General features: G+C 33.1%; 1 protein-coding gene and 1 long non-coding RNA gene across 2 annotated transcripts in view; one reads left to right on the plus strand and one right to left on the minus strand.

Annotated features, from left to right (window-relative positions):
- Window positions 1–20,064, minus strand: part of LOC148477726 (uncharacterized) — a 274,964-nt gene that overhangs the window by 189,023 nt on the left and 65,877 nt on the right. The gene's annotated exons all lie outside the window — the stretch shown is intronic.
- LOC148477728 (high affinity immunoglobulin epsilon receptor subunit alpha-like) overlaps window positions 6,742–20,064 on the plus strand; it is a 32,374-nt gene continuing 19,051 nt past the window's right edge. Inside the window, exons 1-2 of the mRNA XM_088456288.1 lie at window positions 6,742–6,824; window positions 8,917–8,934. Of these exons, the coding sequence (XP_088312414.1) occupies window positions 6,794–6,824; window positions 8,917–8,934 (49 nt within the window). The 5' untranslated portion in view covers window positions 6,742–6,793. The remainder of the gene's footprint in view (window positions 6,825–8,916; window positions 8,935–20,064) is intronic.

Genomic DNA, 20,064 nt, shown 5'->3' on the forward strand with positions numbered 1-20,064 from the left:
AAAATCATTTTTGTCCTCAAAATCCTACACACAATACCACATAATGACAACGTGTAAAAAGTTTGTTTTGAGATTATTTTAAAATCAATAATAAAAAAAAAACAAAAACTAAGAAATCACATGTACATAAGTATTCACAGCCTTTGCCATGAAGCTCAAAATTGAGCTTAGGTGCATCCTGTTTCCACTGATCATCCATGAGACGTTCCTACAGCTTTATTGGAGTCCACCTGAGGTAAATTCAGTTGAATGTACATGATTTTGAAAGGCATACACCTTTCTATATAAGGTACCAACCAAGCATGAAGTCCAAGGAATTGTCTGTAGACCGCCGAGACAGGATTGTCTCGAGGCACAAATCTGGGGAAGGGTACAGAAAAATATCTGCTGCTTTGAAGGTCCCAATGAGCACAGTTGCCTCCATCATCCGTAAATGCAAGAAGTTCGAAACCACCAGGACTCTTCCTAAAGTTGACCGGTCGTCTAAACTGAGCGATCGGGAGAGAAGGGCCCTAGTCAGGGAGGTGACCAAGAACCCGAAGGTCACTCTGTCAGAGCTACAGCATTCCTCTGTGGAGAGAGGAGAACCTTCCAGAAGGACAACCATCTCTGCAGCAATCCACCAATCAGGCCTGTATGGTAGAGTGGCCAGACGGTAGCAACTCCTTAGTAAAAAGCACATGGCAGCCTGCCTGGAGTTTGCCAAAATGCACCTGAAGGACTCTCAGACCATGAGAAACAAAATTCTCTGGTCTGATAAGACAAAGATTGAACTCTTTGGTGTTAATACCAGGCATCATGTTTGGAGGAAACCAGGCACCGCTCATCACCAGCCCAATACCATCCCCTACAGTGAAGCATGGTGGTGGCACCATGCTGTGGAGAGGTTGATCATCGGCAGGAACTGGGAGACTAGTCAGGATACAGGGAAAGATGAATGCAGAACTGTAGAGAGACATCATGGATGAAAACCTGCTCCAGAGCGCTCATGACCTCAGACTGGGGTGACGGTTCATCGTTCAGCAGGACAACGACCCTAAGCTCACAGCAAAGATATCAAAGGAGTGGCTTCAGGACAACTCTGTGAATGAGTGGCCCAGCCAGAGCCCAGACTTGAATCAGATTGAACATCTCTGGAGAGATCTGAAAATGGCTGTGCACCGACGCTTCCCATCCAACCTGATGGAGCTTGAGAGGTGGTGCAAAGAGGAATGGGCGAAAATGCCCAAAGATAGGTGTGCCAAGCTTGTGGCATCATATTCAAAACGACTTGAGGCTGTAATTGCTGCCAAAGGTGCATCAACAAAGTATTGAGCAAAGGCTGTGAATAATTATGTACATGTGATTTCTTAGGTTTTGATTTTAATTAAATTTGCAAAAATCTCAAACAACTTTTTACACGTTGTCATTATGGGGTATTGTGTGTAGAATTTTGAGGAGAAAAATGATTTTATTCCATTTTGGAATAAGGCTGTAACATAAAATGTGGAAAAAGTGAAACGCTGTGAATACTTTCTGGATGCACTGATATATATATAGGGCCTGATTCAGACTCGCTCGCAAGCAGGACGATGGTGGGACAGTGCGTGCGCAATGCGCAAGCCCCGAAGCGAGTGAGAAATTCACTCGCTTCGGGGCTCGCTACAAACGGGGCAGCTGTCCATGTTGATCGACAACTCGCCCCGTTTTGTAGGCGGGGTGGTCGGACAAACGGAGGAGTTCCTGCCGTTTGTGGGCGGCCCTACTGACATCACGAGTGATGTCAGTAAAGAGCTTCCGGCTCTAATAGAGACAGAAGCTCACTGGGGCTTGCGGCAGACTAGACCCTAACAAAAAGGGTCTCGTCGCAAACCATGATGGTCTTTACCATCACCTGGCAGCTCGCTAAAGCTGTGGGTGGTCACCCAGAGCTTAGCGTGTGGCCAGGATTATTTAAACAAAGCGGCCGCCCCGATTCAGAGCGAGCGGCTCTGAATCAGGCCCATAGTGTGAAAATACAACGAGGTAAAGTGTGGGGATTATTGGGAGTATAAGGCTACTGCTAGGTAAGGTATGGGGCATATTGGGAGAGTCATTGTTACATTGTACATTAAGTATGGACAGATATATTGTTACATAGTGTAGTGTTCACAATAGCTCCGGTGGCAGGCAGGGCTCCGGAGCTAGAGAGGGCAACCTAGTGTGCGCGCGCGTCCGAAAAGGGGGCGTGGTCATGAAAAGGGGGAGTGTCTATAAGACGCGTCCCCTTTTCATCATACTTGTGGGCGTGCCCGGCACTTACGGATACGCCGGGCAGCCCGCAAGCGCTGCAGAGAGGGAGAACATGCGCCCGGCGTCTATTCTGCGGCAGTGACCGGGTCTCAGCACATTTCTCCACCCGCGGGACACTGCGTCCCGCGGGTGAAGACGGCACCCGCAGGCTGTGAGGGCAGGGCGCTTTTTGCCCTCAAGAAGGAGGGCAGGGCGCCACGCCCAACTAAAACAGCCTAGCGGGAACGCTATAGTGTGAGTACAGCGAGGTAAAGTGTGGGGATTATTGGGAGAGTCATTGTTACATTGTACAGTAAATATGGACAGATATAGTTACATAGTGTGAGAATACAGTGAGGTAATGTGTGGGGATTATTGGGAGTCATTGTTACATTGTACAGTAAGTATGGACAGATATATTGTTACATAGTGTGAGAATACAGTGAGGTAAGGTGTGGGGATTATTGGGAGAGTCATTGTTACATTGTACAGTAAGTATGGACAGATATATTGTTACATAGTGTGAGAATACAGTGAGGTAAGGTGTGGGGATTATAGGGAGAGTTATTGTGACATTGTACAGTAAGTATGGACAGATATATTGTTACATAGTGTGAGAATACAGTGAGGTAAAGTGTGGGGATTATTGGGAGAGTCATTGTGACATTGTATAGTAAGTATGGACAGATATATTGTTACATAGTGTGAGAATACAGTGAGGTAAGGTGTGGGGATTATTGGGAGAGTCATTGTTACATTGTACAGTAATTATAGACAGATATATTGTTACATAATGTGAGAATACAGCGAGGTAAGAATTGTTACATTGTACAGTAAGTATGGACAGATATATTGTTACATAGTGTGAGAATACAGTGAGGTAAGATGTGGGGATTATAGGGAGAGTCATTGTGACATTGTACAGTAAGTATGGACAGATATATTGTTACATAGTGTGAGAATACAGTGAGGTAAGGTGTGGGGACTATTGGGAGAGTCATTGTTACATTGTACAGTAAGTATGGACAGATATATTGTTACATAGTGTGAGAATACAGCGAGGTAAGGTGTGGGGATTATTGGGAGAGTCATTGTTACATTGTTCACTAAGTATGGACAGATATATTGTTACATAGTGTGAGAATACAGTGAGGTAAGGTGTGGGGATTATTGGGAGAGTCATTGCAATATTGTACAGTAAGTATGGGCAGGTATATTGTTACATAGTGTGAGAAAACAGCGAGGCAATGTGTGGGGATTATTGGGAGAGTCATTGTGACATTGTACAGTAAGTATGGACAGATATATTGTTACATAGTGTGAGAATACAGTGAGGTAAGATGTGGGGATTATAGGGAGAGTCATTGTGACATTGTACAGTAAGTATGGACAGATATATTGTTACATAGTGTGAGAATACAGTGAGGTAAGGTGTGGGGACTATTGGGAGAGTCATTGTTACATTGTACAGTAAGTATGAACAGATATATTGTTACATAGTGTGAGAATACAGTGAGGTAATGTGTGGGGATTATTGGGAGAGTCATTGTTACATTGTACAGTAATTCTAGACAGAGATATTGTTACATAGTGTGAGAATACAGCGAGGTAAGGTGTGGGGCTTATAGGGAGAGTCATTGTTACATTGTACATTAAGTATGGACAGATATATTGTTACATAGTGTGAGAATACAGCGAGGTAAAGTGTGGGGATTATTGGGAGAGTCATTGTTACATTGTACAGTAAGTATGGACAGATATATTGTTACATAGTGTGAGAATACAGTGAGGTAAGGTGTGGGGATTATTGGGAGAGTCATTGTCACATTGTGTAGTAAGTATGGACAGATATATTGTTACATAGTGTGAGAATACAGTGAGGTAAGGTGTGGGGATTATTGGGAGAGTCATTGTGACATTGTACAGTAAGTATGGACAGATATATTGTTACATAGTGTGAGAATACAGTTAGGTAAGGTGTGGGGGTTATTGGTACAGTCATTGTTACATTGTATAGTAAGTATGGACAGATATATTGTTACATAGTGTGAGAATACAGCGAGGTAATGTGTGGGGATTATTGGGAGAGTCATTGTTACATTGTACAGTAAGTATGGACAGATATATTGTTACATAGTGTGAGAATACAGTGAGGTAATGTGTGGGGATTATTGGAAGAGTCATTGTGACATTGTACAGTAAGTATGGACAGATATTGTTACATAGTGTGAGAATACAGCGAGGTAAGGTGTGGGGATTATTGGGACAGTCATTGTTACATTGTACAGTAAGTATGGACAGATATATTGTTACACAGTGTGAGAATACAGTGAGGTAAGGTGTGGGGATTATTGGAAGAGTCATTGTGACATTGTACAGTAAGTATGGACAGATATATTGTTACATAGTGTGAGAATACAGCGAGGTAAGGTGTGGGGATTATTGGGACAGTCATTGTTACATTGTACAGTAAGTATGGACAGATATATTGTTACATAGTGTGAGAATACAGTGAGGTAAGGTGTGGGGGTTATTGGGAGAGTCATTGTTACATTGTACAGTAAGTATGGACAGATATATTGTTACATAGTGTGAGAATACAGTGAGGTAAGGTGTGGGGATTATTGGGAGAGTCATTGTTACATTGTACAGTAAGTATGGACAGATATATTGTTACATAGTGTGAGAATACAGCGAGGTAATGTGTGGGGATTATTGGGAGAGTCATTGTTACATTGTACAGTAAGTATGGACAGATATATTGTTACATAGTGTGAGAATACAGCGAGGTAAGGTGTGGGGATTATTGGGAGAGTCATTGTTACATTGTACAGTAAGTATGGACAGATAAATTGTTACATCGTGTGAGAATACAGCGAGGTAATGTGTGGGGATTATTGGGAGAGTCATTGTTACATTGTACAGTAAGTATGGACAGATATATTGTTACATAGTGTGAGAATACAGCGAGGTAATGTGTGGGGATTATTGGGAGAGTCATTGTTACATTGTACAGTAAGTATGGACAGATATATTGTTACATAGTGTGAGAATACAGCGAGGTAAGGTGTGGGGATTATTGGGAGAGTCATTGTTACATTGTACAGTAAGTATGGACAGATAAATTGTTACATCGTGTGAGAATACAGCGAGGTAATGTGTGGGGATTATTGGGAGAGTCATTGTTACATTGTACAGTAAGTATGGACAGATATATTGTTACATAGTGTGAGAATACAGCGAGGTAAGGTGTGGGGATTATTGGGAGAGTCATTGTTACATTGTACAGTAAGTATGGACAGATAAATTGTTACATAGTGTGAGAATACAGCGAGGTAATGTGTGGGGATTATTGGGAGAGTCATTGTTACATTGTACAGTAAGTATGGACAGATATATTGTTACATAGTGTGAGAATACAGCGAGGTAAAGTGTGGGGATTATTGGGAGAGTCATTGTTACATTGTACAGTAAGGATGGACAGACATATTGTTACATAGTGTGAGAATACAGCGAGGTAAGGTGTGGGGATTATTGAGAGAGTCATTGCAATATTGTACAGTAAGTATGGACAGATATATTGTTACATAGTGTGAGAATACAGTGAGGTAATGTGTGGGGCATATTGGGAGGGACATTGTTACATTGTACAGTAAGTATGGGCAGATATATTGTTACATAGTGTGAGGCTACTGCTAGGTAACCTGAGGGGCTCATTGGGAGAAAGCACATATGAGGGCTACAGGCCGGATATCTGTGTTACATCCTATGGGCGGCAGTACACAATAGTCATTAATAGATCATGTATGGGGCATATACAGAGAACCTTTGGTGGATAATAGGAGTCCAGCTTTAGTAGTCACACAGTATGTACATCATGTACGAGGCCAGCTATGGGAATCAGCTGCATTATAAACCCAAGGGCCTGATTGAGAGATGGACGCAATGACAATATTTACACAGTTGAGTGATTATCTGTAAACTGCGTACGTATTAAGGTACATTACCGTAGTCACTCGCAGCGACTCTATACTCGCAGTGTGATTATCAGGGAGCGTTTGGGGGATAGAATAGCAAATAAAAGCATGTCGCGACCATTTTCAGGGCATTTCACAGCCTGCGATCCAATACGCAGTGAAAATGGCATCGGCATATCAGGACCCACAGCCATACTGTATAGTAATAGGGTTACGCAGAACTGTGATAACTGAATGATCTGCCAGAGACTGCGTCTTAGTACGGAAGTGCTGGGATTTACAAAGCCGCTGGTGGGTGCGTCACTAAGAATCCAGGCAGCTGCGACATTTGCATCATTTCCCGCTGCAGCTGCGGAGGTATTAGCGTACGTCTATAAGTCAGGTCCCTCACTGTGTCCCTATATACTGTATGTTATGTGCTGTGGTCAGAACTAGAGAAGGTTCCCAGCTTCATGTGTTTAACACTCACTAAATAACTAAATATAAACTGAGACTTGTCCTAACAGAGGAAGTGACAATAGCCACAGCGTTACCAGAGCCCGTCAGTAAGGAGAAGGAGCAGCACCATGCCACTGCTGGGTATCATGTTATTACTATGTAAGTAGTGACATCTATGTATGATACGTGTTCTGTACCTGTCATACAGTCAGTAAGGAGCAGCACCATGTCACTGCTGGGTATCATGTTATTACTATGTAAGTAGTGACATCTATGTATGATACGTGTTCTGTACCTGTCATACAGTCAGTAAGGAGCAGCACCATGTCACTGCTGGGTATCATGTTATTACTATGTAAGTAGTGACATCTATGTATGATACGTGTTCTGTACCTGTCATACAGTCAGTAAGGAGCAGCACCATGTCACTGCTGGGTATCATGTTATTACTATGTAAGTAGTGACATCTATGTATGATACGTGTTCTGTACCTGTCATACAGTCAGTAAGGAGCAGCACCATGTCACTGCTGGGTATCATGTTATTACTATGTAAGTAGTGACATCTATGTATGATACGTGTTCTGTACCTGTCATACAGTCAGTAAGGAGCAGCACCATGTCACTGCTGGGTATCATGTTATTACTATGTATGATACGTGTTCTGTACCTGTCATACAGTCAGTAAGGAGCAGCACCATGTCACTGCTGGGTATCATGTTATTACTATGTAAGTAGTGACATCTATGTATGATACGTGTTCTGTACCTGTCATACAGTCAGTAAGGAGCAGCACCATGTCACTGCTGGGTATCATGTTATTACTATGTAAGTAGTGACATCTATGTATGATACGTGTTCTGTACCTGTCATACAGTCAGTAAGGAGCAGCACCATGTCATTGCTGGGTATCATGTTATTACTATGTAAGTAGTGACATCTATGTATGATACGTGTTCTGTACCTGTCATACAGTCAGTAAGGAGCAGCACCATGTCACTGCTGGGTATCATGTTATTACTATGTATGATACGTGTTCTGTACCTGTCATACAGTCAGTAAGGAGCAGCACCATGTCACTGCTGGGTATCATGTTATTACTATGTAAGTAGTGACATCTATGTATGATACGTGTTCTGTACCTGTCATACAGTCAGTAAGGAGCAGCACTGTGTCACTGCTGGGTATCATGTTATTACTATGTATGATACGTGTTCTGTACCTGTCATACAGTCAGTAAGGAGCAGCACCATGTCACTGCTGGGTATCATGTTATTACTATGTAAGTAGTGACATCTATGTATGATACGTGTTCTGTACCTGTCATACAGTCAGTAAGGAGCAGCACCATGTCACTGCTGGGTATCATGTTATTACTATGTAAGTAGTGACATCTATGTATGATACATGTTCTGTACCTGTCATACAGTCAGTAAGGAGCAGAACCATGTCACTGCTGGGTATCATGTTATTACTAAGTAGTGACATCTATGTATGATACGTGTTCTGTACCTGTCATACAGTCAGTAAGGAGCAGCACCATGTCACTGCTGGGTATCATGTTATTACTATGTATGATACGTGTTCTGTACCTGTCATACAGTCAGTAAGGAGCAGCACCATGTCACTGCTGGGTATCATGTTATTACTATGTAAGTAGTGACATCTATGTATGATACGTGTTCTGTACCTGTCATACAGTCAGTAAGGAGCAGCACCATGTCACTGCTGGGTAACATGTTATTACTATGTAAGTAGTGACATCAATGTATGATATGTGTTCTGTACCTGTCATACAGTCAGTAAGGAGCAGCACCATGTCACTGCTGGGTATCATGTTATTACTATGTAAGTAGTGACATCTATGTATGATACGTGTTCTGTACCTGTCATACAGTCAGTAAGGAGCAGCACCATGTCACTGCTGGGTAACATGTTATTACTATGTAAGTAGTGACATCAATGTATGATATGTGTTCTCTCAGTGATGAGTTATTATAATGATATACAGGTATTACGGAGACTTGGACACATGTAGTAATACGCTTACACAATAAATTACATGAATCCTGAGATGGTTTGCGGAACGTTTCTGCCGCTCTGATGCTGGAATGAATCTTACAAATGTATATTTTGGGCTGAGCTGAGAATTATGACAAAATGCATCACAGAGACAAGAACACGGAGTGTGAATGATGATTTGTATATTTCATCTCATACTATTATATTATATTGTGTATTTTGTGTTTCAGCATTGAACAGAGAATCAGGTGAGTACACTGTACATTCTGTGTAAAACCTTCCTTATATCTACACTGTGTCTGTGTATAGTAATGTATCTATGTATGTATATCAATGTATGTATGTGTACAATAATGTATGTACAGTATGTTTATATTAATGTATGTGTATAGTAATGTATGTATGTATATATATATCAATGTACAGTATGTATATATTAATGTATGTGTATAGTAATGTATGTATATATGTATAGTAATGTATCTATGCGTATATTAATATAACTATGTGTATAGTAATGTATGTACAGTATGTACATAGTAATGTATGTATGTGTATAGTAATGTATGTACAGTATGTACATAGTAATGTATCTCTATAGTAATCTATGTATGTGTATAGTAATGTATGTACAGTATGTACATAGTAATGTATGTGTATAGTAATGTATGTATGTGTATAGTAATGTATGTACAGTATGTACATAGTAATGTATGTGTATAGTAATGTATGTATGTGTATAGAAATGTATGTATGTGTATAGAAATGTACGTATTGTGTATAGTAATGTATCTATGCATATATTAATCTAACTGTATATTAATCTAACTATGTGTATAGTAATGTATGTACATAGTAATGTATGTATGGGTATAGTAATCTATGTATATAGTAATGTATGTACAGTATGTACATAGTAATGTATGTATGTTTATAGTAATGTATGTACAGTATGTACATAGTAATGTATGTGTATAGTAATGTATGTACAGTATGTACATAGTAATGTATGTATGTGTATAGTAATGCATGTACATGTATAGTAATGTATGTATATAGTAATGCATGTACATGTATAGTAATGTATGTACATAGTAATGTATGTATGTGTATAGTAATGTATGTACAGTATGTACATAGTAATGTATGTGTATAGTAATGTATGTACAGTATGTACATAGTAATGTATGTATGTGTATAGTAATGTATGTATGTGTATAGTAATGTATGTACAGTATGTACATAGTAATGTATGTGTATAGTAATGTATGTATGTGTATAGTAATGTATGTACATAGTAATGTATGTGTATAGTAATGTATGTACAGTATGTACATAGTAATGTATGTATATAGTAATGTATGTACAGTATGTACATAGTAATGTATGTATGTGTATAGTAATGTATGTACAGTATGTACATAGTAATGTATGTATGTGTATAGTAATGTATGTATGTGTATAGTAATGTATGTACAGTATGTACATAGTAATGTATGTGTATAGTAATGTATTTACAGTATGTACATAGTAATGTATGTATGTGTATAGTAATGTATGTGTATAGTAATGTATGTATGTGTATAGTAATGTATGTGTATAGTAATGTATGTATGTGTATAGTAATGTATGTGTATAGTAATGTATGTACATAGTAATGTATGAGTATAGTAATGTATGTATGTGTATAGTAATGTATGTATGTGTATAGTAATGTATGTACATAGTAATGTATGTGTATAGTAATGTATGTGTATAGTAATGTATGTACATAGTAATGTATGTGTATAGTAATGTATGTGTATAGTAATGTATGTATATAGTAATGTATGTATGTACATAGTAATGTATGTATGTGTATAGTAATGTATGTGTATAGTAATGTATGTACATAGTAATGTATGTACATAGTAATGTATGTACATAGTAATGTATGTACATAGTAATGTATGTACATAGTAATGTATGTATGTGTATAGTAATGTATGTATGTGTATAGTAATGTATGTACATAGTAATGTATGTATGTGTATAGTAATGTATGTACAGTATGTACATAGTAATGTATGTGTATAGTAATGTATGTATGTGTATAGTAATGTATGTGTATAGTAATGTATGTATATAGTAATGTATGTACAGTATGTACATAGTAATGTATGTGTATAGTAATGTACGTACATAGTAATGTATGTGTATAGTAAGGTAATGTATGTGTATAGAAATGTACATATTATTGTGTATAGTAATGTATCTATGCATATATTAATCTAACTGTATATTAATGTAACTATGTGTATAGTAATGTATGTATGTGTATAGTAATGTATGTGTATAGTAATGTATGTACATAGTAATGTATGTATGTGTATAGTAATGTACAGTATGTACATAGTAATGTATGTATGTGTATAGTAATTTATGTACAGTATGTACATAGTAATGTATGTATGTATGTGTATAGTAATGTATGTGTATAGTAATGTATGTATGTATGTGTATAGTAATGTATGTGTATAGTAATGTATGTATGTATGTGTATAGTAATGTATGTATGTATGTGTATAGTAATGTATGTGTATAGTAATGTATGTGTATAGTAATGTATGTATGTGTATAGTAATGTATGTGTATAGTAATGTATGTGTATAGTAATGTATGTGTATAGTAATGTATGTGTATAGTAATGTATGTACATAGTAATGTATGTGTATAGTAATGTATGTACATAGTAATGTATGTTTGTGTATAGTAATGTATGTATATAGTAATGTATGTATGTGTATAGTAATGTATGTACAGTATGTACATAGTAATGTATGTGTATAGTAATGTATGTACATAGTAATGTATGTATGTACATAGTAATGTATGTATGTGTATAGTAATGTATGTACATAGTAATGTATGTATGTGTATAGTAATGTATGTACAGTATGTACATAGTAATGTACGTACATAGTAATGTACGTACATAGTAATGTATGTGTATAGTAAGGTAATGTATGTGTATAGAAATGTACGTATTATTGTGTATAGTAATGTATCTATGCATATATTAATCTAACTATATTAATGTAACTATGTGTATAGTAATGTATGTATGTATGTGTATAGTAATGTATGTACATAGTAATGTATGTATGTACATAGTAATGTATGTATGTACATAGTAATGTATGTATGTACATAGTAATGTATGTATGTACATAGTAATGTATGTATGTACATAGTAATGTATGTACAGTATGTACATAGTAATGTACAGTATGTACATAGTAATGTATGTATGTACAGTAATGTATGTATGTACACAGTAATGTATGTATGTACACAGTAATGTATGTATGTACACAGTAATGTATGTATGTACATAGTAATGTATGTATGTGTATAGTAATGTATGTACAGTATGTACATAGTAATGTATGTATGTGTATAGTAATGTATGTATGTGTATAGTAATGTATGTACAGTATGTACATAGTAATGTATGTGTATAGTAATGTATTTACAGTATGTACATAGTAATGTATGTATGTGTATAGTAATGTATGTGTATAGTAATGTATGTATGTGTATAGTAATGTATGTATGTGTATAGTAATGTATGTATGTGTATAGTAATGTATGTGTATAGTAATGTATGTACATAGTAATGTATGAGTATAGTAATGTATGTATGTGTATAGTAATGTATGTGTATAGTAATGTATGCACATAGTAATGTATGTGTATAGTAATGTATGTACATAGTAATGTATGTGTATAGTAATGTATGTATATAGTAATGTATGTATGTGTATAGTAATGTATGTACATAGTAATGTATGTATGTGTATAGTAATGTATGTGTATAGTAATGTATGTACATAGTAATGTATGTATGTGTATAGTAATGTATGTATGTGTATAGTAATGTATGTATGTGTATAGTAATGTATGTACATAGTAATGTATGTATGTGTATAGTAATGTATGTACAGTATGTACATAGTAATGTATGTGTATAGTAATGTATGTATGTGTATAGTAATGTATGTGTATAGTAATGTATGTATATAGTAATGTATGTATATAGTAATGTATGTATATAGTAATGTATGTACAGTATGTACATAGTAATGTATGTGTATAGTAATGTACGTACATAGTAATGTATGTGTATAGTAAGGTAATGTATGTGTATAGAAATGTACGTATTATTGTGTATAGTAATGTATCTATGCATATATTAATCTAACTGTATATTAATGTAACTATGTGTATAGTAATGTATGTATGTATGTATGTGTATAGTAATGTATGTGTATAGTAATGTATGTACATAGTAATGTATGTATGTGTATAGTAATGTACAGTATGTACATAGTAATGTATGTATGTGTATAGTAATTTATGTACAGTATGTACATAGTAATGTATGTATGTATGTGTATAGTAATGTATGTGTATAGTAATGTATGTATGTATGTGTATAGTAATGTATGTGTATAGTAATGTATGTATGTATGTATGTGTATAGTAATGTATGTGTATAGTAATGTATGTATGTATGTATGTGTATAGTAATGTATGTGTATAGTAATGTATGTACATAGTAATGTATGTACATAGTAATGTATGTATGTGTATAGTAATGTATGTGTATAGTAATGTATGTACATAGTAATGTATGTGTATAGTAATGTATGTACATAGTAATGTATGTTTGTGTATAGTAATGTATGTATATAGTAATGTATGTTTGTGTATAGTAATGTATGTATATAGTAATGTATGTATGTGTATAGTAATGTATGTACAGTATGTACATAGTAATGTATGTGTATAGTAATGTATGTATGTACATAGTAATGTATGTATGTGTATAGTAATGTATGTATGTACATAGTAATGTATGTATGTGTATAGTAATGTATGTACATAGTAATGTATGTATGTGTATAGTAATGTATGTACAGTATGTACATAGTAATGTACGTACATAGTAATGTACGTACATAGTAATGTACGTACATAGTAATGTATGTGTATAGTAAGGTAATGTATGTGTATAGAAATGTACGTATTATTGTGTATAGTAATGTATCTATGCATATATTAATCTAACTGTATATTAATGTAACTATGTGTATAGTAATGAATGTATGTATGTACACAGTAATGTATGTATGTACACAGTAATGTATGTATGTACACAGTAATGTATGTATGTACACAGTAATGTATGTATGTACACAGTAATGTATGTACACAGTAATGTATGTATGTACACAGTAATGTATGTATGTACACAGTAATGTATGTATGTACACAGTAATGTATGTATGTACACAGTAATGTATGTATGTACACAGTAATGTATGTATGTACATAGTAATGTATGTATGTACATAGTAATGTATGTATGTACATAGTAATGTATGTATGTACATAGTAATGTATGTATGTACATAGTAATGTATGTATGTACATAGTAATGTATGTGTACAGTATGTACATAGTAATGTATGTGTACAGTATGTACATAGTAATGTATGTGTACAGTATGTACATAGTAATGTATGTGTACAGTATGTACATAGTAATGTATGTGTACAGTATGTACATAGTAATGTATGTACAGTATGTACAGAGTAATGTATGTACAGTATGTACAGAGTAATGTATGTACAGAGTAATGTATGTACAGAGTAATGTATGTACAGAGTAATGTATGTACAGAGTAATGTATGTACAGAGTAATGTATGTATGTACAGAGTAATGTATGTATGTACAGAGTAATGTATGTACAGTATGTACAGAGTAATGTATGTATGTACATAGTAATGTATGTACAGTATGTACATAGTAATGTATGTATGTGTATAGTAATGTATGTACAGTATGTACATAGTAATGTATGTGTATAGTAATGTATGTACAGTATGTACATAGTAATGTATGTATATAGTAATGTATGTACAGTATGTACATAGTAATGTGTGTATAGTAATGTATGTATGTGTATAGTAATGTATGTACAGTATGTACATAGTAATGTATGTGTATAGTAATGTATGTATGTGTATAGAAATGTACGTATTATTGTGTATAGTAATGTATCTATGCATATATTAATCTAACTGTATATTAATGTAACTGTGTATAGTAATGTATGTACAGTATGTACATAGTAATGTATGTGTATAGTAGTGTGTAGAGTAATGTATGTGTGTGTATAGTAATGTATGTACAGTATGTACATAGTAATGTATGTATGTGTATAGTAATGTATGTACAGTATGTACATAGTAATGTATGTGTATAGTAATGTATGTATGTGTATAGTAATGTATGTATGTATGTGTATAGAAATGTATGTATGTGTATAGTAATGTATGTACAGTATGTACATAGTAATGTATGTATGTGTATAGTAATGTATGTACAGTATGTACATAGTAATGTATGTATGTGTATAGTAATGTATGTACAGTATGTACATAGTAATGTATGTGTATAGTAATGTATGTATGTGTATAGTAATGTATGTATGTATGTGTATAGAAATGTATGTATGTGTATAGTAATGTATGTACAGTATGTACATAGTAATGTATGTATGTGTATAGTAATGTATGTACAGTATGTACATAGTAATGTATGTATGTGTATAGTAATGTATGTACAGTAAGTACATAGTAATGTATGTATGTGTATAGTAATGTATGTATATAGTAATGTATGTACAGTATGTACATAGTAATGTATGTGTATAGTAATGTATGTATGTACATAGTAATGTATGTATGTGTATAGTAATGTATGTATGTACATAGTAATGTATGTATGTGTATAGTAATGTATGTATGTGTATAGTAATGTATGTACATAGTAATGTATGTATGTGTATAGTAATGTATGTACAGTATGTACATAGTAATGTACGTACATAGTAATGTACGTACATAGTAATGTACGTACATAGTAATGTATGTGTATAGTAAGGTAATGTATGTGTATAGAAATGTACGTATTATTGTGTATAGTAATGTATCTATGCATATATTAATCTAACTGTATATTAATGTAACTATGTGTATAGTAATGAATGTATGTATGTACACAGTAATGTATGTATGTACACAGTAATGTATGTATGTACACAGTAATGTATGTATGTACACAGTAATGTATGTATGTACACAGTAATGTATGTATGTACATAGTAATGTATGTATGTACATAGTAATGTATGTATGTACATAGTAATGTATGTATGTACATAGTAATGTATGTGTACAGTATGTACATAGTAATGTATGTGTACAGTATGTACATAGTAATGTATGTGTACAGTATGTACATAGTAATGTATGTGTACAGTATGTACATAGTAATGTATGTGTACAGTATGTACATAGTAATGTATGTGTACAGTATGTACATAGTAATGTATGTACAGTATGTACATAGTAATGTATGTACAGTATGTACAGAGTAATGTATGTACAGTATGTACAGAGTAATGTATGTACAGAGTAATGTATGTGTATAGTAATGTATGTATGTGTATAGTAATGTATGTATGTATGTGTATAGAAATGTATGTATGTGTATAGTAATGTATGTACAGTATGTACATAGTAATGTATGTATGTGTATAGTAATGTATGTACAGTATGTACATAGTAATGTATGTATGTGTATAGTAATGTATGTACAGTATGTACATAGTAATGTATGTATGTGTATAGTAATGTATGTACAGTATGTACATAGTAATGTATGTGTATAGTAATGTATGTATGTGTATAGTAATGTATGTATGTATGTGTATAGTAATGTATGTACAGTATGTACATAGTAATGTATGTATGTGTATAGTAATGTATGTACAGTATGTACATAGTAATGTATGTATGTGTATAGTAATGTATGTACAGTAAGTACATAGTAATGTATGTATGTGTATAGTAATGTATGTATATAGTAATGTATGTATATAGTAATGTATGTATATAGTAATGTATGTATATAGTAATGTATGTACAGTATGTACATAGTAATGTATGTGTATAGTAATGTACGTACATAGTAATGTATGTGTATAGTAAGGTAATGTATGTGTATAGAAATGTACGTATTATTGTGTATAGTAATGTATCTATGCATATATTAATCTAACTGTATATTAATGTAACTATGTGTATAGTAATGTATGTATGTATGTGTATAGTAATGTATGTGTATAGTAATGTATGTACAGTAAGTACATAGTAATGTATGTATGTGTATAGTAATGTATGTGTATAGTAATGTATGTATATAGTAATGTATGTATGTGTATAGTAATGTATGTGTATAGTAATGTATGTACATAGTAATGTATGTATGTGTATAGTAATGTATGTATGTGTATAGTAATGTATGTATGTGTATAGTAATGTATGTACAGTATGTACATAGTAATGTATGTATGTGTATAGTAATGTATGTACAGTATGTACATAGTAATGTATGTGTATAGTAATGTATGTATGTGTATAGTAATGTATGTATGTATGTGTATAGAAATGTATGTATGTGTATAGTAATGTATGTACAGTATGTACATAGTAATGTATGTATGTGTATAGTAATGTATGTACAGTATGTACATAGTAATGTATGTGTATAGTAATGTATGTATATAGTAATGTATGTATGTGTATAGTAATGTATGTACATAGTAATGTATGTATGTGTATAGTAATGTATGTGTATAGTAATGTATGTACATAGTAATGTATGTATGTGTATAGTAATGTATGTATGTGTATAGTAATGTATGTACATAGTAATGTATGTATGTGTATAGTAATGTATGTACAGTATGTACATAGTAATGTATGTGTATAGTAATGTATGTATGTGTATAGTAATGTATGTGTATAGTAATGTATGTATATAGTAATGTATGTATATAGTAATGTATGTACAGTATGTACATAGTAATGTATGTGTATAGTAATGTACGTACATAGTAATGTATGTGTATAGTAATGTATGTATATAGTAATGTATGTATGTGTATAGTAATGTATGTACATAGTAATGTATGTATGTGTATAGTAATGTATGTGTATAGTAATGTATGTACATAGTAATGTATGTATGTATGTGTATAGTAATGTATGTATGTGTATAGTAATGTATGTATGTGTATAGTAATGTATGTACATAGTAATGTATGTATGTGTATAGTAATGTATGTACAGTATGTACATAGTAATGTATGTGTATAGTAATGTATGTATGTGTATAGTAATGTATGTGTATAGTAATGTATGTATATAGTAATGTATGTATATAGTAATGTATGTATATAGTAATGTATGTATATAGTAATGTATGTACAGTATGTACATAGTAATGTATGTGTATAGTAATGTACGTACATAGTAATGTATGTGTATAGTAAGGTAATGTATGTGTATAGAAATGTACGTATTATTGTGTATAGTAATGTATCTATGCATATATTAATCTAACTGTATATTAATGTAACTATGTGTATAGTAATGTATGTATGTATGTGTATAGTAATGTATGTGTATAGTAATGTATGTACATAGTAATGTATGTATGTGTATAGTAATGTACAGTATGTACATAGTAATGTATGTATGTGTATAGTAATTTATGTACAGTATGTACATAGTAATGTATGTATGTATGTGTATAGTAATGTATGTGTATAGTAATGTATGTATGTATGTGTATAGTAATGTATGTGTATAGTAATGTATGTATGTATGTGTATAGTAATGTATGTGTATAGTAATGTATGTATGTATGTATGTGTATAGTAATGTATGTGTATAGTAATGTATGTACATAGTAATGTATGTACATAGTAATGTATGTATGTGTATAGTAATGTATGTGTATAGTAATGTATGTACATAGTAATGTATGTTTGTGTATAGTAATGTATGTATATAGTAATGTATGTTTGTGTATAGTAATGTATGTATATAGTAATGTATGTATGTGTATAGTAATGTATGTACAGTATGTACATAGTAATGTATGTGTATAGTAATGTATGTATGTACATAGTAATGTATGTATGTACATAGTAATGTATGTATGTGTATAGTAATGTATGTACATAGTAATGTATGTATGTGTATAGTAATGTATGTACAGTATGTACATAGTAATGTACGTACATAGTAATGTACGTACATAGTAATGTATGTGTATAGTAAGGTAATGTATGTGTATAGAAATGTACGTATTATTGTGTATAGTAATGTATCTATGCATATATTAATCTAACTGTATATTAATGTAACTATGTGTATAGTAATGAATGTATGTATGTACACAGTAATGTATGTATGTACACAGTAATGTATGTATGTACACAGTAATGTATGTATGTACACAGTAATGTATGTATGTACATAGTAATGTATGTATGTACATAGTAATGTATGTATGTACATAGTAATGTATGTGTACAGTATGTACATAGTAATGTATGTGTACAGTATGTACAGAGTAATGTATGTACAGTATGTACAGAGTAATGTATGTACAGTATGTACAGAGTAATGTATGTACAGTATGTACAGAGTAATGTATGTACAGAGTAATGTATGTACAGAGTAATGTATGTACAGAGTAATGTATGTATGTACAGAGTAATGTATGTATGTACAGAGTAATGTATGTATGTACAGAGTAATGTATGTATGTACAGAGTAATGTATGTATGTACAGAGTAATGTATGTATGTACAGAGTAATGTATGTATGTACAGAGTAATGTATGTATGTACATAGTAATGTATGTACAGTATGTACAGAGTAATGTATGTATGTACATAGTAATGTATGTACAGTATGTACATAGTAATGTATGTATGTGTATAGTAATGTATGTACAGTATGTACATAGTAATGTATGTGTATAGTAATGTATGTACAGTATGTACATAGTAATGTATGTATATAGTAATGTATGTATATAGTAATGTATGTATATAGTAATGTATGTATATAGTAATGTATGTACAGTATGTACATAGTAATGTGTGTATAGTAATGTATGTATGTGTATAGTAATGTATGTACAGTATGTACATAGTAATGTATGTGTATAGTAATGTATGTATGTGTATAGAAATGTACGTATTATTGTGTATAGTAATGTATCTATGCATATATTAATCTAACTGTATATTAATGTAACTGTGTATAGTAATGTATGTACAGTATGTACATAGTAATGTATGTGTATAGTAGTGTGTAGAGTAATGTATGTGTGTGTATAGTAATGTATGTACAGTATGTACATAGTAATGTATGTATGTGTATAGTAATGTATGTACAGTATGTAC

This window comes from Taudactylus pleione, unplaced genomic scaffold (assembly GCF_031769625.1).
Source record: "Taudactylus pleione unplaced genomic scaffold, aTauple2 ptg000696l, whole genome shotgun sequence".
Taxonomy (NCBI): Eukaryota; Metazoa; Chordata; class Amphibia; order Anura; family Myobatrachidae; genus Taudactylus; species Taudactylus pleione.